Source organism: Carassius gibelio, chromosome B24 (assembly GCF_023724105.1).
Source record: "Carassius gibelio isolate Cgi1373 ecotype wild population from Czech Republic chromosome B24, carGib1.2-hapl.c, whole genome shotgun sequence".
NCBI lineage: Eukaryota > Metazoa > Chordata > Actinopteri > Cypriniformes > Cyprinidae > Carassius > Carassius gibelio.
In genome coordinates, this window is record NC_068419.1 from 4959264 (window position 1) to 4974809 (window position 15546).

Below are 15546 nucleotides of genomic sequence, written 5' to 3' on the forward strand. Positions count from 1 at the left end.
CATGATACATGAAAATTCAGTTTAGCATGACGGGAATAAATTATATTTTTTTATATATTAAAATTTAAAAAAAGTTACTTTAAAATGTTATTACATTTCACACTGCTGCTGTTATTTTTACTGTATTTTTGTCAAAAAAAAAATTCTAATTTATTGAACAGAACATTAAAAAAAAAATTCTGACCACAAACTTGTTAAGTTGGGTAAGTTTGGTATACCTGCCTGTACCTATCATTTTTTAGTTAGGGGTATCATCACATTTCAGGGTCAAATGTTATTATTTTTTAAACACCTGACTCATTATATACACACACACACGGAGAGAGTATCTTCTCTAACTAACACACCCACAGGCAAATGTAGAGCAGGTATTGCACATAAATATGCATGCATGTCCACACACACACACACACACACACACACACACACACACACACACTCCCTGTTACATTGCAGTGATTCACTGCATTCATTTCATCTGTGGAGAGCAGTAGGGTACTGCTGCTCTCCCAGTAACACTTAAAATAGTTCACAAAAAATGAACATTCTGTCATCACGCATTCACCCATAAGACTTTATTTCTTCCTCAGAACACAAAAGAACGACAGCACAGGGGAAGATTATCTGTAAATGACGAATAGTAATACGTTCCTTGCAAATATGACTCAAGAAGACTTCACAAGTCATTTGGATTACTTTTGTGGTACTTCACACTGCTTTTTTGGTCTTTTGGGAAACTTGAAAACTTCTGTTAACTACAGATATGGCCATTGAGAATGCAATTTTTTTTCGCGACAGCACGCAATTCATCATGTGTGATCACGGAGCTCCCTGCAGGCCCTTTTTATGATTTTTTAAAACATTGTTGTGCTTCATACAATATCCACCAGGTGATGCAACGAACAACATTCTGCTGTTAAACACCCAGACAAGATCTACCATGATGTTTAAGTGTAACGTAAAATAAAGAAAAATAAATAAATAAGAAGAAATAGGATTACAAGATTAAGGTCATAATATTTCTATAATATTATATAAAATTATGAGAATAAAGTCATAGCACTATGAGATTAAAGTCATAATATTTTGAGAATAAAGGTGTAGCATTATGTATGAAAGAGTTGAAGTGCCACGTAAAAAAAAATCACAAGAATTAAGTTGAAGCAATTATGAGATTAAAGTTATAATATTTTAAAGTATTGCGCATGCAAATGGCCCCGATTGGGAGCACCAGGAGAAATTCCAGTGGCCTGGCCACTGATTTGAATATTTGAACTTTATTTTTTATGTGAATAGTGCTTTTTATGATACAAATCATTGCAAAGCATTTTATTTTTAATTATTTTTCTACAATAATTAGTAGTAGCTTATCACTGGTGACTGTCAGTTTATGTGCATATGGCAAAAATGTATGGAAAAATCAATTAAAGACATAATCAAACAGATGATAAGCACTATTAAAAGCAATTATTATATGATGAAATCACACTTATAGCGAAATTGTGTAGTTCTGTATGTTGTCTAGGGTTAGCATCATCTGGGGTCCTCTGAGGGTCAGCATCATCTCTTCTCAGGTGTTCAGGATCCAGACTGGAGCTTGTGTAAATCCCATGGCAAAACAGGGAAACATAATTAGTGTAGTTGCTGTTCCAACCAACTAAAATGAATTAGTTTAACTCAAGCTAAAGAATAATAATGCACTTTTAATCATATGAAACTCCAGTCCAAAATTATAAGATGCATTATTCGAAGGCTTGGTGAAAGAGATACATTTTTAATCTAGATGTAAACAGAGAGAGTGTGTCTGAACCCCGAACATTATCAGGAAGGCTCTTCCAGAGTTTGGGAGCCAAATGTGAGAAAGCTCTACCTCCTTTAGTGGACTTTGTTACCCTAGGTACTACCAAAAGTCCAGCGTTTTGTGACCTTAGGGAGCGTGATGGGTTGTAGCGTGGTAGAAGGCTAGTTAAGTACGCAGGAGCTAAACCATTAACGGCCTTATAGGAAAGTTATAATATTTTGTAACTAATATATGTTGGATTATTAGCAGAAATCATATCATGTGTCATATACTCGCAGGGAGAGTATATGCTTGGAAATAATTTATCACATTTTCGATTGCATTTATTATTTGTAGTGCGCCAGCCCCCCAATAATAGCAAAAACGCTTTGTGCTTTTGATACTTTAAATATAAAACAAAACCTTGGCTTTCAAATTTGGACAGATTTAGTTTTATAACGAAATGCAGACAATATGTCTTACAATAATGTGTTTTTCACACTCTTTAATGTGATGTGACAGATCGCTGTATTCACGTCAAAGTGGCATGAGAATCAATCATCTTTCGATTAAAATGAGACATTTGTTTCATTAAAATGTACTTTTTTTACTCCTTTATGTAATTGTATATAGTATATATAAAAAAGTTTTTTGTTTACATGTGTATATACTGTGTATATTTGTTATGTGTATAGAAAAACAAGCACATGGATGTTTATATTTATATATTAAATATGTTTATATATAATATAATAATATAAATATATAAATGTATAAACATGTAAATATTTTCTAAATATATACTGTATGTGTGTGTGTTTATATATACAAAATACATATATACAGTACACATAAAAATATTATGCAAACAAAAACTTTTATTTTGGATGTGATTTATTGCGATTAATCATTTGACAGCAGTAATATATATATATATATATATATATATATATATATATATATATATATATATATATATATATATATATATATATATATATACACATACACACCACACACACACACACACACACACACACACACACAGTGTATTGGCCTGAAAAAAAGAATCCAATATATTTCAGGCCAAGCCTTTCAAAAATGAATAAATAAAGAAAGAAAAAAAACATTTTATCTAAACATTAAGGCTGTAGAGCTGTGTTTACCCATCACTTTGAAATTCTTTGAATTTTTTTCTTTTAATATGCATGGCTGTCATTACTGTGAGCTGCTTTCTACTGCCAGAATTTTTACCCAATTACCTCAGAGTGCCTTTGCTCCTCTCTCCAATCAGAGCGGCTGATAACAAACATGTCAACAGACTGTCAAAGTGGCAGTTCATATGAGAGAGCAGCTGCCTCTTTCGCTGTCAATGTTCAAATATTTATATACGCTCTTTAGTGCACCATAATGAATGTAAAGTCTCTCTTTGTCCTGCATTTTGTGCATTTAGAGATAAAAAAACAGTCCTTTCCTCACCTGTCAGTCTGTAGCTCAGAGTCTTTAATAGTTTTAAATAATTTAAACAGTACTTAAATAATGATGAAATAGCTGTTTAATCTGAAGTAACTTGTTTTTATGTGGGTGTTTCTGAGGATTGAACGTTCTCATTATAAGCAGCGAATATGTTTTACGTGCAGAGTTGAATGTAAACAAGCTGTAATTCGTTCTCATTAAAACCTTCCCTGTGATTATTTTGCATTCACCTGTATTTCAGACGGCTGCGGTAACAAGTCTGCAATAAATGAGTCAGGAGTGTGCTGAACAAGACATCAAACAGCTGCGTGATCGTGTAAAACATTCGCTGTCATTCTTCTTGCATGTGATTAAGTCGTTGTGTCATGTTTAATGTCTATTTCTCTCAGGTGCACAACAGAGAAGACCAAATATAGAATTGTTTTATTAAATATAAAACTAAACAAAAAATATTTTAGTGATTAATGTTTAGTTAAATTGTTCATCTTATTTATCGTTTTTTATTTAATTTAGATGCAAATAATAAAGAATAGTGTTAGTGGTGGTGGGTCAATCTCAGAAAACAGGATGTTTGAAAATGAAATAAATTATTTCATATATATTTTTTTTATTTAAATGCAAAATGAAAAAAAAAAAGTATTTATTATGTTTATTTCATTTTTGATAAATAAAAGAAAATATAATATTATTAGTGGTAGTGGGCCATTCTCAGAAAACAGGACCATATATGAAATATAATATATATAATATACATATATAATTTTGTATATATATAAATATAAATTAAAAGTTAAATATATTTTATATTTATATTAAATATATTAAATATATTTTTTATATAAATAAAAATTTAATATTTTAATTTACAAAAATACAATATTTTTTTACAAATATAGAAAAAAAGTAATACATTTATTTATTAATCTTTAGTTAATAATTCTATTTAAGTAATAGTTAGTTTTATTTATTTACTGTATTTTTTTTTTTTTCATTTAAATTTAAATAGATACAAAAATATTTTAGTATTAGAGATGGTGGGTCTTATTCTCAAAAATCAAGACCCTGCGTAGAAATTCAAGATAAAATTTGATAATAAATAAAAAATGTTGTATTCATTTGTTTTTTGTTTATTTGTATATGTTTGTATGTTTGTATAAAAATTAAATAAAAACGTTTTAGTATTAATGGTGGTGGGACAATCTCAGAAATAAGGGTCATTTGTGAAATAAAAAATATGTATTTTTATTTGTATTTTTATTTTTTACAAGGTTACCGCAGAACTAGAACAAGAAAATCAAATGACATTCTGATGAAAAAAACAAACACACATTGAAAAGTACGTCACAGGGACACAAATGGGGCACGTTTGAAAATGACCTTCCCTGTCACTTTGAATCCATCTTTTTTTTTTTTTTTTTTTTTTCAGTCTCCTTAGATCTCCCTGTTTGTGGATTTTCCCAGAATTATCATTGCACTGTGTCAGAAACACAAGCCAGGCAATTAAGTCCTGTCATTGACAGCATTTCTTCAGTGTCCTTTTGATAAGAGCGCTCTCAGGCAATCAGAAGCTCCATCATTCCTTCTCATCCATCCCACCTCCTAAATCAATCCCCCTCCGTCCCTGACATCAATCATCCAGTGACGGACAGCGTCATTTGCTTCCATGTCAATTGATTCTGGAAGGAGTGTTTGGAAAGTGCAGAGAGCTGTAGAGAAGACAGAATGAAGCGAGGACTTCCATGCACTCTGCTCTGATGGTGCTGCAGAAAAAGCCAATATGCAATAAGCCAATATGAGTGCTGCTTGCCTGTGCAAAACTGTTTTGGTTTATTGCCAGGATGTTGCTATGCGGTTTTGGATGGTTACTAGGTGGCTGCTTATTAGCCCAATGCAGAAGTGCTCGCCCTCAAGTCTCTGGAAATATGGCTCAGGTGCCTGCTTCAGTGTAAGTCTATGGGATATTTCTTGCCCTCTTTGTTGCTCTCAAGGTGAAAATCATTATAGCAATTATATCTAGCACAACCAAAGTTAATAAGTTTACCCAAGTACTAATAGTGGTGCTTGATTTGACAAACTCTTCTGTTTATAAAATTCAACTATTAGTCACAGCTCTGTGTATTTCATCATCAGTTCAGCTTCAAATGGCCTCGATCAGGTTTTTGAGCTGGAATTATTCATTTCCTAATCTTAAAACGTACATTATTTATTCTGGGGACGGTGAGAGCTTGTGTTGACGATATTGTTCCAGCACTTTCTGAAACAGCTTGCGACAGGGATGTATGTAAGACACTGGCATCTTGCTGAGTGGCTGTCAGCAGTGAAGGAAAGCGACAGTGGCAATGTTTCCTGGCGCAGACAGCTCTCCACTCCTGTATTGCATTTCCACAGCTCGCTGTTCATTCCAGGGGAATCCTCAAACAAAGTGCAGTGTACAGATGCTCTTTTGATGAGCACAAAAATGTATATTTGGGGGTATTGAGACCTATATTTCACTTGACCCTTAATATTTTATTATAACCACCTGATTCATTATTTCATATTTTATTAGCATAATCAATGAGATATTGAGATAAGACTTGAATAATATTATTATTGAATGTTTATTTTTGTATATATAATATTTTATAAGCGTGATCAAATTGTTAATGAGATAAGACTTGAATAATATATTAATAAATATATTTTTTGTTTTATTTCAAATATTTATATATAAATATGTGTGTTTGTGTGTGTGTGGGTTGGTGTGTGTTTGTTTATATTAGATTCTATAAAACAAAAAATACTTTTATGAAAACTACAAATCCCTTCTTTATTTCTTTCTTCAGTTATTTATTTATTATAATTATAATTTTATTATATTTATTATATGTATTATTAATTTAGTTAGTTGGTAAGTTACTTATTTAGTTAGCGCAAGTTATGTATTCAATACATTATCATTATATTAATTATAGTTATTATTATTATTATTATTATTATTATTATTATTATTTCCAAAGCTAAATGAATGAATACTCAGTTCAAAACTCAGTCTCAGTAAATCTCATAGATTCTTTATAAAAACAGTAAAATATAATATTAAAATGTTTTAGCATAACCTCATTAATATTCATGAAGTCTTTGTTATGCTGTGATATGAAGACAGGCTCACAGAGTGATTTCTGATTCTTGCACAGACTCACGTCACTCTCTACCCAGCGGCATTATGGGTATTCCTGGCAGAGCGTGATCGTGACTCAAAACCCAGGAAGTTTGAGGAAGCACCCGGGGTGTTTGGGTAACAGTCAGACGGTTTTAACCCTGTGGCAGTGCTCACTGTGCAGTCGCTGTGGTGGACTATCACACTCTCTCCTGTCTTCTCTGTGTGTGATTGAGGGGCTTTTCGGGCTGATTGCTGCTTCAGTGCTCTAGTGTTGTGTGGCAGGGTCTCGGCAGAGCCACACACACACGTTCACTGAGTTGGAAATCACACAGGATGTCAATTGGAGAGGATTCTGAGACTCTTAATGAGCTCACAGAGCGTGGAGGTTTTTAAACTCAAATCCTTGTCTTTTGTGGTTCATGAGCAGCCTGTGCTCAGATCCAGACGTGCTGTTACTGGGACTCTACTGTACCGTAAAGGGCCCCTGCAGTGTGCGGTTTATATAGTAACAAACACAAACACACACAAACACACACACATATCTTCTTTGAGGGGGCAGCAGTGGCATTTCTGGCTCACTTGGTGAACCTTGGCGAGATAAGGGGGAAAGAAATTGTTTTTCTGACAGAAAGTGTTTTCTGGGCAGAATTCAGGGAGCTTTTGTTCAAATCCTGACCAAATATATTTAATACAAGCAAGCAAACAAACATATAAATATCTGTTATTTATTTTAATATGAATAATATTTATTGAAATATTAATAATCTTAATAGTTTATATTATTTGTGGATTTTATATATAAAAAATGCAACCACTTGCACTGACTCCAAGATTTATTTATTTACTTATGTAATAATCTTATTTTAATAATTAATTAATCGTATAATTAATAATATTTATTTATGTATTTATAATAATAATGATAATAATTAACTAGTATTGTTATCATTATTATTATTATTATTTTAAATATTGTTAAAATGAATCTATAAATCATAAAAAATATTTACAATATTATTTAAAATTGGAAAACAAAAAAGTAATGTAATAACTAAAATATTTATTTGTTTAATTGTTTTTATTTAATAAAAGAAAACTTAAAATAATGATCGAATTTAAAACAGCAACAAAAACAACAATAATAATTATTTGTTGTTCTTCTTTTTTTAAAATTGATTCCATAAAAGAAATTTTTATTTTAAAATAATTATTTGTTTATTTTTATTTTAAAAAATCCAAGGAATATGTTATTTATTTAAAGAAAAAAAAAATAATAATAATAATAAACTATAATTATTATTAGTTTTATTTTAAATATTGTACATGTAATTTATTAATTATTTTTTATTGAAATACAAAAAAAGACATTTAATAACCAAAAAAAAAAAAAAATCCAACCACACACCATCTGCAAAGACTTATTATTTATTATTAAAAATGTTATTTATTTGTTTACTTATTAACGCATACTCATCATTAATTTCTTACTGTATGAAGAGCATCAAAATATTGTGATGTATTTTTCAGCATGTGCTGCATGAAGCTTAAAATATTCAAGAGTGTTTCAATAAATAACACCAAAAGATAATTTATTCAACTAATACCTGAAACTAACAGCACTTTAAATGGTAAAATTCAGGCCTTTATTTCCATGCACTAAATATGTTGAATTGCAACAGCCACAGCATCCCGTCAGCGCAGATGGTGACCGGCTCCACTGGATTGTGAGGTGGTTAGTGAATAAAGTAATTCACCCTTTAGCCTCCATTCGTTTTTTGCAGATGTTTGATCCGATCCACCATGAAACTAGAATAAAGTGCGGACAATTGAGAAACCCAGAACCAGCTGCTGTAAAACACAGGCCAGCGAGAGATCAGCTGGCAGATGCTGGACGATCATCTACAAATGCTCCACACAAGAGATTTATCTGATGAGAGGGGCAATTTAACACATCTTTTCTGATTTGCGAATGTTCTCGCCTCCCTGTCCCGTATCATCAATAAGGGTGTCAGTGCAGAGGCTCTAAATAAGAGGCTGTTGATTTGCCGACCAGAGGAAGAGGAGGAGGAGGAGGGAGAGGAGGCCTCTGTCCTTCTGAAAGATCGAGGTGGTGTAAAAGCGCTAACCTCATGGCACTGTAATTGGGCCTGGACATCAGTCACAGGAATGTTCTTAAGGGGACAGGCCGTACAGAGGTTGTATATTTGCTATTGTTTATTACAGCGCCTGTTCTCTGTCAAACTGCTTTTTCGGATTCGGGCGCAATTTATCGTCCATGAAACCCCCAAGAGCTGCATAGCCAAAGGAGAATGTTATAGCTCAAAGGTTTCACAGCACAGGAGACCTTAAGGAATAGTTCAGGCAAAAACGAAAATCCTGTCATTGTTTCCTCGCCCTCATGTCCTTCCAGACTTGTATGACTCTGTCCTTCATGGAGCACCAAAGTAAATATATAGCTTGATTCTCCACACAACGAAAATAAATGGAAACTCGGCAAGCTTAAAAAAAAAAGTTGATGTATTCTATTCAATAGGAATGTGTTAAAACAGTTTTGTAAAGTTTTAGATTTTAAATATGGTGTTGCTGTTGTTGGCTGTGTTTTTATTTCTGTTCATGAAGGAATCCTGAAATAAATTACAGTATCACAGTTTCCACAAAAATATAAAGCAGCACAACTGTTTTCAATAATTACCAGAAACGTTTCTTGAGCAGCAAATCAGCATATTAGAATGATTTCTGAAGGATCACGTGACACTTACAGTTTTTCTCAGTTGCTTTGATGCATTTCTCGAATCAGAAATTAAACTACTTGTTCAGCCTCCACATCATCTAGTCACTTCATTATAAATGCAGTTTCTCTTTCTTTTGAACAAGCTGCGGTTGCTTTGGCACATTCATGCAATTGAATATGTACATTTGTCTGCGGTTTCCTACATTATCAGTTGCTTACGTCATGTTGCTCAAAATGTGTTATACAGTTCTCTGTGCAATAGTCTCAGCCCTCAAAACATCCAGTCATTAGTTCAGCATGTAAATCAATAAATGCTATATGGTTGATCTACAGTAGCTCTCATAAACTGTCAAGCATATTTTCTACACATTTCAATAAATACATTTTCCATGAATCTTGACTTTCATTAATAAAGAGAATGTAGATCACCCATTGACAAACCAGTTCTCTGAAATAGCTCAAAGGTGTATCTTGGAAAGCATACAGTATATAGACAGAGAACAACACCAGAGTTCTTACAATGGATGAACATCCAGGAAAGATCAGGGTCAACAGCCGAGAGAAAGAAGAGGAGTAAGGATGCATGGTGGAAAGAGGAAACCAGAGGAAGAGGTGCATCCAATCATTCGGAGATCGACCATATCCTCAATAATTGTAACATTTCGAAACTGTTTCTTTCATCCAATACCCACATACAGTAATGTGTAAATTTGTTCTTTTGAAATGTATATGTGGTATACAGAAGTGCAGCCTTCTGTCGTCCAAACAGTTGCCATAGTTTACATCAGGTAATACTAACAGAGTGCACTTATATTGATAATATGACTAGACATTTTGACTCCTTTGGCACAAGGACTTTTCATTCTGATGGCACTGATATGTTCATTGACATAAATACTTTTGAGAGATGAACTAAAGATTTTGAGTAAGTTGCAGGCTTTTGCAGTCAATCCATTGTGTGGTGCTGTTTTTTAAGAATTGTTTTGAGAAATGCACATACAGTACTTCTTTGCAAATATTAAAGGTGCAGCAGGAGATCTTGGAAAATGCTAACAATTGAACGTCCCACTCTCCCTGCAATCACCGTCTGAAGCCACGCCCCCTGAACACATTTATGCTCACAGAGCAGAATACCAGAGACAACATTACTACAATATGCTACATCAGCTGTTCCCAATTCAACCCATGTTCCGAAGTGAAGTAAACCCCTGCTCAGGGAGTAGGGAGCATTGAACACGGTATAGGGATCTTATCGATTGGAACACAGTTCATTCACGTAGCTCATTTCTAATGAGTTGGTCATGTGAAATGTTAATGAAGACAATCACCTATTGCACCTTTAAGGATGATTCGAGAAATGCTCCAAAGCAACTGAGAAAAACTGAAAGACTGGGGTGTGCTGAAATGTAAAAAGAAAACCATTATTTCAGTTATTTACAATATTAGATTACTGTTTTTACAAATCTTTTTGGTGTCTGCAAATCTTTGAGACATGGTTATGTATCATACATGTGGTCTTTTTTTAAAGATAAATATTAGAAACAAGAAATGTACAGTAGTTGGTGTTTTGGGGTCCAATTCATGACCTTTAGGCTAAGCTCCGAGGTTGAGACATTAATGTTGAGTTTTGATATACTTAAAAGTCCACTCATTTTTGTGTAGGAAAAGCAACTTGGATTTCAAAGAATAATTATATTTTCCTTTTTGTGGGCAGAAGTGAAAGAGGTGAAGTTGTAGAGAGTGCTAGAAAAAGAGGAATGTACAAGCAGTGCAGGTGTGTTCACCGAAATGATCCCTGTCCAGCATGAAAGAGTTTTTTGCTGTTTTTTTTTTTTTTATGGCAGGATCCCGTGGCCACATTGTGGCTTGGGAAATTACAAGAGGGCATATTTCACTATTCCAATTTCTCTCTCCATGAATGACTGCACACACGAGAGCGCGAGTGTGTCTGCGAGCGTGTCGGTGCGTGTTTGAATGTGTGAGCCTTCAGCCAGCACCGTTCCCAGAATGCAGGTAACCTTGGCAACTAATCCTATTTACAGAGTATTGGATCCATTATTCAAGCATTTGGTCCCTAAGATAAATAAATCTAATCTTCATTTCTCAGTGACATTAGAGAGCTTTAAATTCTAACTGGCGTTTGATGACGTCGACACCAAATACTAGTGTCGTTTTGTGAGTTTTCCTGTTTCACGCCGAACACCAAAGCAGAGCAACAGCGTATACTGAGCTTGATTTCTGGGTTACCACTACATTCTGGATTTCCTTTTATAATGGTTATGCTTTTAAAAATGGTTATCAGACATATGCTATTCAGTGTCTTGAAATGTTATTTACATAAAGAAGTAGATCATATTTACATGGATTGTAACTCAGAACGCAAACTATAGCTTTAAACTTAAATAAAATTATAATCAGTCAAATTTAAAGATTAGAAAGTGTTTGTTTGACTTTTTTAAAAACCAATTTGTGAGTAGTTTACTCCAGTATTGTTTGTTGCTAACCTGTAAAAACATATTTTAACACAACTTCTAATACAAATGCAAGAACATGAATTTTTTCTTTATCTTTTAGTAATTTAAAATATGCACATTCTTGCCTAACTCATTAATCTCGCTTTCTTCTCCATTAACAAATGCTCAACAGTGTTGTTGTTGTTATTGCCTAAAACTAATTAATTCATTAAAATAAAGCTAAAATAAATATTAAATGAAAACTTCAACTCATTGCTTTGGCAACTAACTGACCTAAATAAGTTTATGTATTAAAATTAATAAGAATAAAATTGAAATAAAATATAACACTAGCTTCTCTATTCTTTTTGTATTCTATATTTCTTTTCTTTTTATTTATTATACAAATGACAAAAGAAAAAAAGGCCTTTAACACTATTTGCTCTATTCTTTTTCTATTTTATCTGTTCTTTTTATTTATTATATAATAAATAAATAAAACAAAACTTGCTACGTGTACTAAGTTAAGCTAAACGAGATTTGTTATAACTCTTGCGTATTATTGCTCTTTTGTTGATTTTGATTGATCCATTGTTGTCCTCCGTAAGTTGCTTTAGATAAAAGCGTCTGATAATTGACTAAATGTAAATTAAACTTTTTTTTTTAAAGTATTGCAAGGTGTAAACTCGATATATTCACAATTGTAAGAAAAACACAAACATATATCTTGCAATTAAGAAAATTGTGAGTTCACAACTTGTCATTTTGACTTTATAACTCACAGTTGTGTGTTTATTTCAAACAATTATGGGGGAAAAGTCTGAATTCTGAATTTATATTGTGTATATCATACAATTCTGAGACTAAAGTCAGAATTAGCATTTTTGCAATTGTGAAAAATATGTATATAAATATATATTCAGTGGTAGAAATGGGTTTCCATAAGTATCTACAGTTTATTGCAAAAGAATGTGATGATAAATAGCTTTATAGTGCAAAAATAAATGATTTGCAGCAAACAGAAGGCATTCATTTTCACCATTTATGTACAAACACTTTTCCTTGCATAATGTTAATATCAATTAATCAGTTTATGCCGAAAATAAATCAGATTTGCGAAAGCTATGGTAACGCAGCCCACCAGTACCATTATGGCATCTATAAATAGTCATTTCTTCTTGTGACCTGTCGACCTCCAGAGATTAAAACTACTGTCAGTGTGAACGACCCATGAGCGGCGAAACTCAACACTCCTGCAGCTCAACAAATAGCAAGTATATATTTGGGCAATTCAACTTGTCGCATTTGGTCAGCACCTTTGATTCAAACACACTGTCTCACTAGTGTCTCAGTGGAGCTGCGTGTTCATTCTTGCTGTCTTGTGAGAGTAGGTCATTGACAGCATGAGAGACAGAACATAATGCATCTCTGTCTCAGACAATAGCAGTCACTGTCTCTGAATGTGTGTGTGTGTGTGGGAAGGGGAGTTGGATGACACCCAATGGGAGGATCTCGCTGCTGTTCTGTTCTCTGATGTGAAGACTGACTGACTGTGTGTTCACTGAGTAATATGGAGACTGCATAAACCTGAGGCCTTCATTTACTCTCTCTCTTTTACCATTCGCTTTCTCGCCTTCACACCAGCATGCTTTCAGAGACTGCTCATATTCTTGCACATTTATAGACACAAACATAAATAAACACATGCATCTCTCACGTACACACACCAGTGCTCACTCATATTCTCATATATCCAGTGTGGATGGGGTGGTGTGGATGTTAAAAACGCCGGTGCCGTCGCTGATTCAATCTTTTCAAAGAATCAGTAGGAATCAGAAGTCTGTAGGCTATATACCATAAACAGCAGTTAGATTATTGTTATCGCTCCAATAGCTGTTCTTCTATCATGATAAGGAAACAATACACTGTCTTATCCTAAAATCTTTATGATGGTAAAATATGAAAGTTGAGTCAGGGACATAGAATACACTGCAAGTGATTTTAGAGAGGTTTTTGGAAGTTTGTTCCACTTTTTGGTGGATAAATGTAATATTTTATGTGAATAGTTCACTTAAAACCTGGAAATGTATATTCATCCTCAGGCCATATCCAAAATATAGAGAAGTTTTCTTCAGAATGGATTTGGAGAAATAATTTTCTCACCATTGGATCCTTTGCAGTGAATGGGTGCCGTCAGAATGAGAGTCCAAATATCACAATAATCCACATCACTCCAGTTCATAAATTATTGTCTTGTGAAGTGAAAAGCTGCATGTTTGTTTAAAAAACAAATCTATCATTAAGACATTTTTAACTTTAAATCGCCGCTTTGTGTCAAAATATGATTCCATAATCCATAATAACGCTTCCTCCAGTAAAAATAAATTAAAACACCTCCATCCCCTGTTGTCCTCTCACACCAAAAACCACATATTTGATCTGTGTTTCTTTCTCTCTTAGTTCAAACGAGATGACTTTTCCACTAAAGAAAGCAATTTTATGGATAGAGGAAATTTTATTTGTACTTTTGAACAGTTTACGAATGTTTATTGTATTTTTTTTGTACCAGATCACCAACTTGTGTATCATATAGATAAAGTAGTTCCATTTTCAATCATACATGATCTCCAAACAACATCACTGAGCCAAGTGGAAGATGTTCCTTTGCTGGCCTTGAACTTTCTATAAATAAGCCAAAAGTCTGTTAAAAAAAAAAAATAAAAAAGTGAAACATGGTTTACATCAAGTATAAAATGTTGAGCGTTACTTGATTTTGGTCTATAATCTGGATGTGATTGGAACATGAAAGTGGTTTCTAGTGTATATCAGAGGAAGTTGGCGATAAGGGGCTGAAAATGGGAGCTGGCAACATATTAAGTATAAAAAGACAAAAATCTTGCAAAATGATGCAAGATAACATAACTGATACAACATTCTCAGCAAGATCAGAAAGTTTGATTATGTATTATTAAAGGGATAGTTCACTCAAAATTTTAAACCTTCATGTTGTTCCAAACATGCATTAATTTCTTTCATCTACTAAACACAAAAGAAAATATAACCCATCAGTTGACGGCAGCAAGTGATTTCCATATATATATATATTTTCATGCTATGGCTAGTTTGCTTACAAACATACTTCAGAATATCTTCCTTTGTGCTCAACAGTGTAAAGAAACTCATACAGGTTTGGAACAACTTGGTAAATGATGACATAATCTTCATTTTGGGGTGGAACTATCCATTAAATATGGTAAATATTGGTACCCCAATGGTACCCAAATCAGAGGAAAATGTCAAGAGTGTTTTTCAAGGTGTGCTAAAACTGATTGGCAGAGATATGGTTCCATTTCCAAAAGGGATCCATATACTGTATATATAAACATTTATACAATGAAACACACACACAATCCCTATATCAGGTGTGGTTGATGTCGTCCCCATCATGTTTCTGCTTTACAGGAGAAGAATGACCGGGAAGAGTCAGACCAGCAATGTCACTAACAAGAACGACCCGCGCTCCCTTAACTCACGGGTCTTTATCGGCAACCTCAACACTGCCATCGTGAAGAAGACCGACATCGAGGTCATCTTCGCCAAGTACGGCAAGATCGTGGGCTGTTCAGTGCACAAGGGTTACGCTTTTGTCCAGTACATGAGTGAAAGGAACGCTCGGGCGGCCGTGGCGGGAGAGAACGCCAGGATCATCGCGGGACAGCCGCTGGGTGAGTTCCTTTCTGCTTTACTAAAGCTGTGCTTGACAAAACCGCTCTCTTTGCTCGGCTCTGCCGGACTGACAGACGTTCACAGAGGCCCGCTTTGCCTGAGGCTGATCCATTGTCTGTTTGATTTGGCTTTGTGATTCCTGGACATGCAAAGTGTTTTTCAGTGTTTTGACAGTCTTTGGGAGAGACGAGTACTGTGCTACATGTCATTGTGGTGGCGTAAAAGTGACATTACCTTT

General features: G+C 33.8%; 1 protein-coding gene across 5 annotated transcripts in view; it reads left to right on the forward strand.

The window, feature by feature from the left end:
• LOC128013347 (RNA-binding Raly-like protein) overlaps positions 1–15546 on the forward strand; it is a 116720-nt gene that overhangs the window by 53744 nt on the left and 47430 nt on the right. For 4 of the 5 annotated variants that reach the window (XM_052596271.1, XM_052596269.1, XM_052596268.1 and 1 more), the window contains exon 2: positions 15045–15307. In XM_052596271.1, coding sequence (XP_052452231.1) covers positions 15052–15307 — 256 coding nt within the window. In that variant the 5' untranslated portion in view covers positions 15045–15051. Of the gene's footprint in view, positions 1–15027; positions 15308–15546 lie in introns of those variants that run through there. The other variant, XM_052596267.1, reaches the window with a different exon arrangement.